At 41.6% G+C, this 12,223-nt stretch overlaps 1 protein-coding gene across 1 annotated transcript in view; it reads left to right on the top strand.

Moving 5' to 3' along the window:
* The window catches only part of jade2 (jade family PHD finger 2), a 148,541-nt gene that overhangs the window by 84,479 nt on the left and 51,839 nt on the right, over positions 1-12,223 (top strand). The window contains exon 10 of the mRNA XM_063895068.1: positions 1,056-1,220. Coding sequence (XP_063751138.1) covers positions 1,056-1,220 — 165 coding nt within the window. The remainder of the gene's footprint in view (positions 1-1,055; positions 1,221-12,223) is intronic.

Below are 12,223 nucleotides of genomic sequence, written 5' to 3'. Positions count from 1 at the left end.
ACAATGGAGCATGAGATGGGCCGGAGAATCAGAGCAGCGGGAGTGGTACTGCAGTCGCTTTACCGCACCGTTGTGACGAAAAGAGAGCTGAGCCAGAAGGCAAAGCTCTCTGTCTACTGGGCCATTTTCGTTCTTACCCTCACCTATGGTCATGAAGGATGGGTTATGACCGAAAGAACGAGATCGCGGATACAAGCGGCTGAAATGGGATTTCTCCGCAGGGTGGCTGGCATCTCCCTTAGGGATAAGGTGAGAAGTTCAGTCATCCGGGATGGACTCGGAGTAGAACCGCTGCTCTTTCGCGTTGAAAGGAGCCAGTTGAGGTGGTTCGGGCACCTAGAGAGGATGCCACCTGGGCGCCTCCCTAGGGAGGTGTTCCAGGCACGTCCAGCTGGGAAGAGACCGAGGGGTAGACCTAGGACCAGGTGGCCTGGGAGCGCCTTGGAATCCCCCAGTCAGAGCTGGTTGATGTGGCCAGGGAAAGAGAAGTTTGGGGCTCTCTGCTGGAGCTGTTACCTCCGCGACCCTGACGGATAAGCGGGAGAAGAAGATGGACATTAGTCTGTAGTCGTTACCCAGGCTATCGAATACACAGTAGTTCATATATTATTTGTGATAAAGAGTGTGGCTTCCACAAATAATAGAATTTATTGTATTGTGGTATTGATGAGTTGCATTTATAATGCAGGCTTGAATGCATTAAATAAAGTGCTCCCTGTTCACAGGTAAACTGTCGGATAAATCAGAGGCTTTTGTTCAGAACGTGCTGTAATGAACTGGCGTTTGCTTCTAAACACAGTTCTGGCGAAAGCTTTTTTCACTTTTAAAGAAGACTACCACTTTCAGCTAACAACTCTATATGTATTGATGAAAACTGTGTCTTGCTTATATGGTTTAGTTGTTATTTGTGGGATCAGATTAAAATATTTAGGTTTAATAGAGAGTTTAATAGCTTTTATAAATATTTGTTTTTGCTGTTTCATTTGAAATAATTGATGTGTCAATCCACTAACATTATAGTTTGAAAATTAATTATATTTTGTCTCTTCATCAAGGTGGACTTTTTATATCAATTCTGGAAGATGAAGAGGAAGTCAAACTTTAACCAACCTCTGGTGACCTTAAAGAGGGACGAGGTGGACAACCTGGCCCAACAGGAGCAGGACGTCCTCTACAGACGCCTCAAACTATTCACACACCTCCGACAAGACCTGGAGAGGGTGAGTTGAAAGAGTTTGTGTGTGTGTGTGTGTGTGTGTGTGTGTGTGTGTGTGTGTGTGTGTGTGTGTGTGTGTGTGTGTGTGTGTGTGTGTGTGTGTGTGTGTGTGTGTGTGTGTGTGTGTGTGTGTGTGTGTGTGTGTGTGTGTGTGTGTGTGTGTGTGTGTGTGTGTGTGTGTGTGTGTGTGTGTGTTGTGTGTGGTATGAAGCCAGTGAGTTGTTGGTCTGTACAATGCATTATTCAGACAAGAAGCCGTTTTGCCCGTTGTGTCTATCAGTGTTTCTAATCAGTGTTTGAACCAGCCAGTGTTGTGTTTAAGGGCTAATTTCCTTTTTTCAGAATTTTAATTAATTTAAAATATTATTGACAGTATCATAAAAAATAGATTTTTGCTTTCGTGAATATTAATGTGAAATTAATGAATAGCCTGAAGAATGAAAGCATAATCAAATGAATGACTGATTAAACGATTGAATAAGTGGTAGCCCAAGTGAAAACTCACCCACTGCACAGAATTCATTAGATTTTCCTTGTGATCTGTGTTCACAGTGACCGTTTGTTCACTATACGTACAAGTCAACACATGACTTATCTCAGATCTGTTCTCTAGGTGTGTTTTGGTTTGTGTGCTCCTGGATGAAGGAGAGAAGAACTTGAAATGCTCAGATGACAGTTTTCACAGAAGTGTTAGTATGTCTCTTGGGATCTGGAAAGTTACTAGTAGAATAGTGTGTGAGTTGGAGTGGTACCACTACCAACTTATTATAGTACGGACTGAATTCTGTCTTTTTTTCTGAGAGAGGGTACAGTGTGTTCTCATGAGCTCTTTGCTAGACACCACTGCATGGAGTTCCCTAGACACAAATATGCTCATGTTTGTGCAACAGCATGTCATGTAGAGGAAGACTTTTATTGGTAGCTTGAGGGAGAAGATGCTTCCAAGGGACTCCATAGATCTGCTGAGGGACTTCAACACAGAGGAACAGCCTGCTGGATCTAAACCCAAGTGGTGCAGCTTCTGTGGTAGTCACGGACTATCAGCCATGTTAAAGCGTGGTATATTTCTGAGTACTAGTGGTAATAGGGGGTTTGTAATTTAGTCCTTATTAGGAATGTTTTCCTAATTTTTTGTTTGTTTGTTTAATCAAGGTAAATTACCAGGGATGCACAGATTGGACTTTTTCAGTCGAGATACTGATACCTGGGCTTTGGGTATCGATAAAGAATAGTCATCCAACACCAGTTTTAGTCTATTCTTAAATGTATCAAACGCAACATGTTTTATGATAGCTTCAAAGCTGCTTTGTGTTGTTGTCAGAGGTCAACAAAAGAATCAGCTGATTGAAGTGGTCTTTCAGGCTTGGATCGTCCAAAATTTTACAAATATTGGCAGCAGCTTCTGAGATCATGGAAACAAAAGTTCAAAGAGGCCTTTAAGACATACATGTAGACTTTTTGCACATGTCAGAGTCAGACAGTTGCACATTTCTTTGCCAATGATGGATGACAGTTAACCCCAAGATGTTCTTGATAATGGTGGCTTGTCTTGGTTGACAGAATTATTTAGTGATTGTACTAGGAATTGTAGCGTTAAGTACCCACCTTAGCTTATTCGCAGCAGAACCTCTGGTCATGAGGGACTTACTTTTATTTCTCCCTTTAACACAATTTTTGTGTTAAATCAACTCTTATGAACAATAAAAGAAAGAAAATGAAGATAATCCTCCATTAAACGTGTAGTCTGCTTTCTGGAGCTACTTATTCACCAGTTATAATAATTGACAAAAAAAATGCTTACTGCATTTCAGTATAAACCAGAACTTTAGTATTCCAGTATTGAGGTTGGTCAGAGGTCCACCCCCCCCCTTTCATTCAGGATCATAGCTCACACTTGGCAGCTGAATGCTAACCACTATGTAAATTTCCTTGCTTGGTTTCTCGGATTGGTTGTACCCATTCTCATAACCTCACTCCAGGCTCATGTTTGCTCTGATAGTTCATTGGCATTCTCTGCAACGGTGCCCTCAAAACCTCTCTCTGACCCTGCAATCTACCCTACAGAATCTGAATGACAGCGGGCTGCCTAAAGCCAAACATTTACCGCAACCCCAGTGTACGGGGAATACAGTTTACCCTGTCCTGCCAAGGACAGGCGGCTAGATTTCTATGCTGCTTCTGATGTTTGGATAAATGTTTTAAATCTCCACCGCAATCTGAAAAACATAGAGTGGTATTTGATTACTTTCTGACACTTAATCTACCAAAAAGAATATGTGATGAAAAAGTTTACTCCACAAATCCTCTTAACAACCAGTTTAAATCTACTTTCTTTCAGCAGACTCTAACGAAAAGCACATTTTCTGGTGTCCTAAATACTTTTATCCTAAACTTCTTTATCATGCAATCTGATATGGTGTGGTTGGCAGTGCACTCCTTAGTAGGTTCCAGCTTTATTAATAAACTGTAATTTGACTCACAGTAACATTTGTCAGTTAGATGACTGCATGACAACCACATTACCCACTACTCTGTAACAAACTAAAGGAACAATTTACAAACACAGAGGAATGATTGGATGACATTTTTCAATTGTTCATTGGTTTTTCTCATTCAGCCTCAGCAGGTAATACCATCTGAAAGAACTAAATGAGTTCTGATTAGACCAATTGATCAGCATGTTACGGCTGCTGGGTTAATTTGGCTTTTGAGATAACATTTTTGCCCTTCTTGACTTGAAATGATGGAGTGAAAAATAATTTCCCATAAAAGCAGAACATGTGGGTTTCTAACAGTTTACATGTGGTTGATCCAATTCATAATTTTGATTAAAATGTCAGCTTGCCATCAATCTTCTACTCTTCTACGCACATAAGGTTATGAGCCTGAAGCTGTGAAGATTATTATGAATATATAGTAATCCCTGTGATGGAAACATTGCTCTATGGAGTACTTTGTTTCCTATACTGGTGTAACTGAAGCCTTACCACAATGGTCTCCAGTGGTCTGGTTTATTGATTGTTGCAGGCCTCGCTAACTTCCTGACCAGTCAGTGTATCCATACACTCCATAACACCTCTCCCTCCAGACCACTTTTTTATTGACTTGTGTGTAGTAGAAGTGAACCATACCACTCAAAGTCTCTAAGGTTAACTCATCCCATCAATAAAAGGTACAGTCAGTCGAAAATAATAGCTTATTCAACATTGATCTTCCAGTATGCAAAGCACTACAAAAACAAACGTCTTTGCATTGATCTGAACGCTCATTTACTTGTTCATCCATCTGGATAACCTGGCAGTATTAAACATGTTAAATTGAGTAGAAAGTGTATGGTTACACAACACAACAGGACAAATGAACACAACACAACACCACACAAGTTTCTAGGGGACAGTAAAAAACTGTTTAATCTTTCGAAGTCGCAATTTGTCCTAGTATCTATATTTAAAGTCTTAAGCATTTAACTAAAATGCCAACATACGGAGTATTTAACCCAGACTTGGTGAATACCTATCTTAATACTATTACAAGTTGTATTTGGAGATATCCAACAATTATTATATTGTATTAGACTAGTCCAGGTGTTGGCAGATTGCGGTCAAAAGCAAGTTTTAGGACTTATAACTGAAAAAGCAGTTGTAGTTAATTTTAACATCTATGACTGAACTTTCACATCTGTTGAAAATATTTTTGGGAAAGTAGTGCTTTTCTGACAATATCCACACACATTAACTACCAGATATTAATTTTAGTGTGTTTGAGATACTTTGTGTTCCCGCCAGACAGAATCAAATTGATTTAACATAATAATACGACTACATGCTTCTAGATAACTCCATTTAATCGTTTATCAAGAGATGAATTACTCCTCCCAGCTTATGAATGTGTGTTTGTTTTTCAGTTTTATCTGATTCTACCTACAACACTGTATGGTAGGTCCTACTTTATTATGTACAAATTGAGTAATGTCAATAAAAAGAAAATCAGGTTAACCAGTATTAACTTCCACAATCTTAATAAGCACTTGGGCATGGTTTGCAGTTACCAGAAATACGTCACACATTAAGTTACTTGACTACTTCCAAGTTGGTATTGGAACACTCCCTTAGTGAATATTTGTTATAAGTGTATCCACTTCTTCACCTTATATTTGCATGAAACTCTCTCCGCTATTATATTGTACAACCCTGGATGTTGTCTGAACTTAAAAGGATCTTGCATTTCTTGCGTCACCTCAGTATCACATAAGGGATGGTACAATAGCAGAACAAAACACGGGTGATGACATGAATGCTATGTTATCTGTTCTGACGCCGTTTTGACATCAACAAGTTCTTGAATCTTGGGCTGTTTCGAATCGAGCAGAGTTCCTCTTCAGCATCGTTCGACGGCCTGACAGAGGGAGCAGAATTGATTGTGTTTGGCGCTGGCAGGTCTCCCATGAGGAGGATTGATCATCACTTGGTCCCGTATTGGCCGGGCGAGTGTTGACAGCGCTCCGCTACTGATGCTAGTGGCTGTCGATATATACAAGCTCGATTTCTCTTCTTCAGTTGTCTTCACTTTCCCTACACTTGCAACCCCCTCTTTCCTTTTCTCTTCCTTCTTTCTAAATGTTATCTACTTATGTTTCTCACACACATATTTAAAAAACAGAGTACCTTCACATTTAAAGCTGACCCATATATTTTACTTATTTAATTAGATTTAAGCTCTATTCAGTTTTGTGAGCAGATGTTTTTCCCCTCTCTGGGTTCAAATGCTTGATCTTGTCCGTGGAGATGGACTTGTAATATGTGTTTAGCGTTGTGTTTGTATGTGTGTGTCTTTTAAAGCGAGTGTGTATCTGGGCACGAGAGAGTACTCCAATCATCTCTGATTTGCTGGCAAATTGAAAAATCCCCTCTATCCATCCAGCCCATCATCCCTAGACCCCAACCCAATCAGACCCCACGACCAAACCCTGCAGCCTGATGCTTTTGTGTAAACCTGTGTGTGTGTGTGTGTGTGTGTGTGTGTGTGTGTGTGTGTGTGTGTGTGTGTGTGTGTGTGTGTGTGTGTGTGTGTGTGTGTGTGTGTGTGTGTGTGTGTGTGTGTGTGTGTGTGTGTGTGTGTGTGTGTGTGTGTGTGTGTGTGTGTGTGTGTGTGTGTGTGTGTGTGTGTGTGGTGGTGTTGGAAGAATCCTCCGGCTAATGTTGGGGTGGATTATACCCCTCCTCTTCCTCTTTGAAGTGCTGCCAATGGAACGAATTGCACCGTGCTGTCCCTAATGCACTGGTGAGCTTTCTCCACTTCTCTCCTCCACTCCTGAGTGTCGCCCCGAACCCCCCCCCCCCCCTCCTTCCCCTTTCACCCACATCACTCATCCAATCAGTGTGCAACATGTCGAAGCAATGTGTGGCAGTCTGATTGGATAGTGTAAGTTAGCAGCTAAATCTTGCTCCTTATTTTTTAGTGTGTACATGTTTTCCAATCCGGTCAAATGTGTGGCAGAGGTGTGTGTTATCATATGATGCTGGACTTAATCAGAGGCTGTTAGTGTTAACTAGATTCGGGCACCTAGTGAGGATGCCACCTGGGCGCCTCCCTAGGGAGGTGTTCCAGGCACGTCCAGCTGGGAAGAGACCGAGGGGTAGACCTAGGACCAGGTGGAGGGATTATATCTCTTCGCTGGCCTGGGAGCGCCTTGGAATCCCCCAGTCAGAGCTGGTTGATGTGGCCAGGGAAAGAGAAGTTTGGGGCTCTCTGCTGGAGCTGTTACCTCCGCGACCCTGACGGAAAAGCGGGAGAAGATAGATGGATGGATGGATGTTAGTGTTAAGAAGGTTGTCAGTGCAAATCCCTGCACCAGCTGGGGAATTCTGCACATTTTAACAAACCACTGCAACCCCACATGAAGTGACTCATAATTTACACAGGGGCAGGTAAAAAAACAAACAAAATCAACAGTATAAATAAGTAACGTGAAGATGATACTTTCAAAAATTCAAAATGTGCATGTTGGTCATGTAGACCTTAGTAGAAATGTATTATTTTATATGTTAGATTTAGGGCTGACCTCAAATAATCGATTAATCGTTGGTCGACCAAAAAAAATACTTGTCGACCAAATTCCATTGGTCGATTGGTCGCAGGGGAAAAAAGCCGCGTCTCGTCAAAGGGCTTCCGGGACTTTTAATTTGAAGGGCGTGACAAGAAAGACGTTAAACGGTTTTGATTTGTTTGACAAGGACAGCATCGACTTATTTGGCTATCATGTCTGGAAGGAGCTCTAAGATATGGGAGCATTTCGAAAAGGATAGAGATGACCCAAAGAGGGTTATATGCCAAATTTGCAGAAAAACATTTGCCTATCATTCGTCCACGACGAACATGATTTACCACCTCAAGAATGTAAGTAGCTTAGCCTACTAGCCTAGCTATCCTATGCGATGAAGTTAATGCAATTAGGCCTATTATAAATATATATAAATTATAAATAATACATTGAATTAATAAATAATGAATTAAGTACATTTAGTTTTGTCGCTAGTATTGGTAAGGCTAAATTATCCAGCTCACTGGTTAACTTATTATTTAAATCTCTACAGGCGCATCCACTTTATTGCAATCTAGCCCCCTCCACCTCCACGTCATCCTCATCATCCTCCTCATCCTCCTCATCATTAACGCAGCAGAAGCTCACAATGAAAGCCCCTCTGTCTGAAAAAAGGAAGAGAGACATAACTGACAAAATAGCTGACTTCATAGCGCTGGACATGCGACCTGTGAATATCGTCAGTGGTGAGGGATTTAAAGATCTAATTAATTGCCTCGAGCCCGGATACAGCCTGCCAAAACGTGAAACAGTGATGCACGCGATTACAAACAAATACAGCACAATAAAACAAACACTCCAGGGCAAGATCGATAACTGCAAAGCACTCAGCTTCACAACAGATGCATGGACATCTAACCAGATGGAAAGTTACATGACGGTCACAGCGCATTTTATTTCGGATAACTGGCAACTGCATTCATTCGTGCTGGAAACGAAAGAGTTGGGAGTGAGCCACACAGCTGTCAACATAGCAGAGCGACTCAGCGAAGTCATGGCAGACTTTAAAATCCCCGCGGAAAAAAGGGTCGCTCTTGTACATGACAAGCCGCGAACATGGTGCTGTGCGCCCATCAGTTAGCGCGTAAACCCGTCCTGGGTAACGTCCAAGGAGTTTCGTTGCGCAGGGCACACTTTGCAGCTGTGCATCAATGCGGCTCTTAAAAAAGATCCCATTGCCGTGTCATAGCAGTAGCCAGACGTCTTGTTGGACATTTTAAGAAAGTGCCAAGGCTACAGGCTCTCACTGAAAAACAAACACAACATGAACTGGGTATTTAACCCAACTTCATCCTATTAAACTAACAGATTGGAATCCAATCAATTTTATTGTATTAGGCCTTAGTCAGGGTTTGGCAACGGTCAAGCGTTTTAACTTTAACGAAACCGTTAGTAACACTAGACTGAACTTCATCGTTGATTTGGATAGTCACCACTTCCAATGGAGATTAACACCAGATAAATTAGTGTGTGTTGAGAAATGGTCACACTTAATCAGAGATTGCTTTACAAGATTAATGCACTACTCTTCTGAACTACTCCATTAATCGTTACAAGAGTCAACCCTCGCTTGAATGTGTGTTGACAGTTTATCCTGACTGCCTACCTACAACACTGTTGGTAGGCAAATTGTAAAAATTGAGTATGTCTAAAAAGGAGACAGCAGTTACCCACATTTACATAAAGCACTGTCATGGTTGAGTACCACGCTACTACACAAAGTTATGTTTCCCAGTGGTATTGGAAACCCCAGTGAATATTTGGTTTAAGTGTATCACGTCTTCACCAGCAGAAACCTCTCCGATTACTAGCAACCCATGGGTTGTCTGAACAAAAGGCTTGCATCTTGCGTCACCAACAATAGGATGAAAAGCAGAAAAAACACGTGCTGAATGTGCTAGATGAGGATCTGACGCGTTTAGACATCAACAAGTTCTTGAATCTTGGGCATTTCAAACAAAGTTTCTTGATCGTCGACGGCTACATGGGGAGCAAAGATGTGTTGAGCGCTGGCGAAGCTGCCAGAGGCAGGATGATATCACTTGTCCCTTTCCGCATGTACACGTCCACGATGCTGGCTGCGCGCATTTTCTCTAGGGCTTCATTTCCTACACTGACCTCTTTCACTTCTCTCCTTCATGTCTAAATGTTATCATTATTTCTCACAATTTGAAAAACGAGTATTCCGAGGACAAATTTTACTGTGATTCAAGTTTTTTTTAGCAAGTTCTTACCCTCTTGGTCATGTTGATCTTGTCCGTGGTGCTTTCAAAGTGGTTTATTTTTTAGTTTGGGCTTTTCATGTTTGGGCCTATACAGCAATCATATCTTTTTGTGCGTGATTTACCCACCCCCCCCCCCCCCTTCCAAACTGACTGAGCTGTAAATTGTTATTATGTTTGTTGTGTGTGTGTGTGTTGTTGTAGGGGGGGGGGGTGGTGTGATTGTTGTGTATTGTGTGTGTGTGTGTGTGTGTGTGATTGTTGATTCATATTGGTACGTGTGTGCGTGTGTTACTAAGTATGTCAAATGTAAATGTGTCTTCCTCGTAAGTGGTGGATTTATTCCTCACTCTCCTCTTGAGTGCGCAGAAGAATTTGTGTAGGCATTGGCCCTTTTTTAGTGTGCCCGAAACATCTTTTGTACCACATCACTCTCCATCAGTGTGAAATGTGAAAGAATGTGTGCAGCGGGAATTAAGTAAAAACTTCCCCAGTGGTTTGTTTCCCCGGTCAAGGGAAGTGTGTAATAAATGAGAGATTAAAGAGGCTAGTAGTGTAACTAATTGGGGTGGGGGGGGCGGTGGGGGGGGGCGGGGGGGGGGGGGGCGGGAGCGCTTTAGTCGATTTATGTGCGGAGAAATGAAGTTGCCACTGCGGACGATCGCGACCCTGACGGAAACGGAAGACTAGGTTATGATGTTATAAAGTTCAGTAAATTGAGCTGACTCAAAACAAAACCCACCTTTTTTTAATGATTTATTTATTTGTATAGCTACAAAAGGTTGTTTCAGTCTTAAAATGTAAACTCAGTTGATGTATTATCACTATGGGCTCATTTCAAACAATACCCAGCCTTAGTGTTTAGTTAACTATTACTTAATTAAAGCAAATACTTAATGTTATCACTTTTAAGGTGCTCAATTACACCAAAAGAACACACAACTAAAATGTAATATTTCCTTCTTCAGACTGAAAGTTCAAAAGAGGAATGATGAAGCCCTTATTTTTTACTCCTTACTTTATCTTTTTTAGAGGACTAGCAATACACAATGCTTTTACGATAGAGGCGTATTTACATTCACTGGCTGGTTTTTGGAAAGTGGTTGAAGCCTATGCAAAAGGTTGGTGTTTGAGCTGTAGAAATGTTCAGCCGGGTTGAATAAAGGTAACTGCTGGAGTAGGAATGCAGGGTGGCGGCTCAGGCTGAAGCACAGAGAGCAGGACAGGGTGTTACAGTTAAGAGGAAAGGGCTAAGGACTGTAGGAGATGTTCTGAAGCCTGGGGAGGAGGTGGATTAAAAGGGGGGAAATGCTAGGGCCGAGTCTGGGCCAGGAGACGGGTTGAGAGCTGGGGCTGAAGAAGTGAAAGCAGGTGCAAAATAATCTCTTTTCCTTACTCATTTCCTCCTGGGTGTTTTCACACCTATAAGTTCTTAAGCCGAACAATTGCTGTTAGTCTTTTCCCCTCCCATCAGTGCATGGGTGCTCTTGGCCAAGGTTGGCAAAGTTTATGATGGCACGGTGCCGTCCTGTGCCCTGCCCTTAGCTCTCCTCTCTCTCTCACGTTAAAGACTTGGCAGAACATTTAGCCCAGCAGGTCAACAGTCCCACACCCACGAGGCCCACAGAGCAGAACAGAACAGTACACTTATGAAACTGTCCCCTTAAGGGGAGGGAGTGCAAGGGAAAGTTTTGATTATGAGTAGCCAACATATGTTTTGTATGAATTATCTTTCACTCTGAGCTGTCACAAGCAGGGAGTATAGAAGAGAATTTTTTTATTACAAAGGAGGGTTCCTAATGGAAAAGGATAGACTTAAGAGTGAGAAAGTAGGAATTTGGCAAGGATATATTTGAGAAGTGATGTTGCAGAGAGCCCAACCCAGACAGCAGCACCTCAAGCTTTTAGCTGCAGGTTCTGATGCAGTAGGGTGCAGTGGTGTAATGTAACTAAGCACATTTACTCTTAAATATTGTACTTAAGAACAACTTTGAAAACTCTTGAATGAGTATTCCATTTTTCTGCTACTTTGTACTTCTACCCCACTGCAATTCAGGTACTTTTACTTGACTACATTTGATTAATATATTTAGTTATTTAGCACATTTGGATAAATGATGTGAAATATAATCAACACTTTTTACTTGAGTAACATTTTGATTGCAGGACTTTTACTTGTTACTTGTTTTCCTTTACTCTGGTAGTTCTGCTTTTTCTCAAGTACAATCTGAGTACTTCTCCCCCCTCTGGTAGGGTGGTTAAGGACTGATATCCGTCAGGTGAACTCTGTTGGTACACTCTGTTCCAAGGGGAGGGGGGGAGTTCATCAGCTCCTTGCCTACATGCTACAGTTTCACTGTTTGTTTTCTTTCCACAAACCCTCCTCGATAGTGCATTCTGTTTGAAAAGAGCAGAGAGGAAGTTTTAAGGCAAAATAAAGGGTAGAAGATACTGTATATGTAGTCAAGCTTTTGGTGTGCAGTTTGATGGTTTGCATTCTCTGTGCAGTGAAATTGTAGGAAAAGGTTCAAGAGAAGAACGTTCTATATCTGAAGAAGCTAAAGATAAATAAATGCTATTTGACAGATGAGGTTCTCTTGTATCTTATTCATCTCAGGTAGCCAACATCAATATATTGAACAGTTTTTGTGGCCTGCGTTGACTCAAATCCTCAATCTATAAATG

This window comes from Eleginops maclovinus, chromosome 11, assembly GCF_036324505.1.
Source record: "Eleginops maclovinus isolate JMC-PN-2008 ecotype Puerto Natales chromosome 11, JC_Emac_rtc_rv5, whole genome shotgun sequence".
Taxonomy (NCBI): Eukaryota; Metazoa; Chordata; class Actinopteri; order Perciformes; family Eleginopidae; genus Eleginops; species Eleginops maclovinus.
This window is presented reverse-complemented; position numbering and strand designations above follow the sequence as displayed.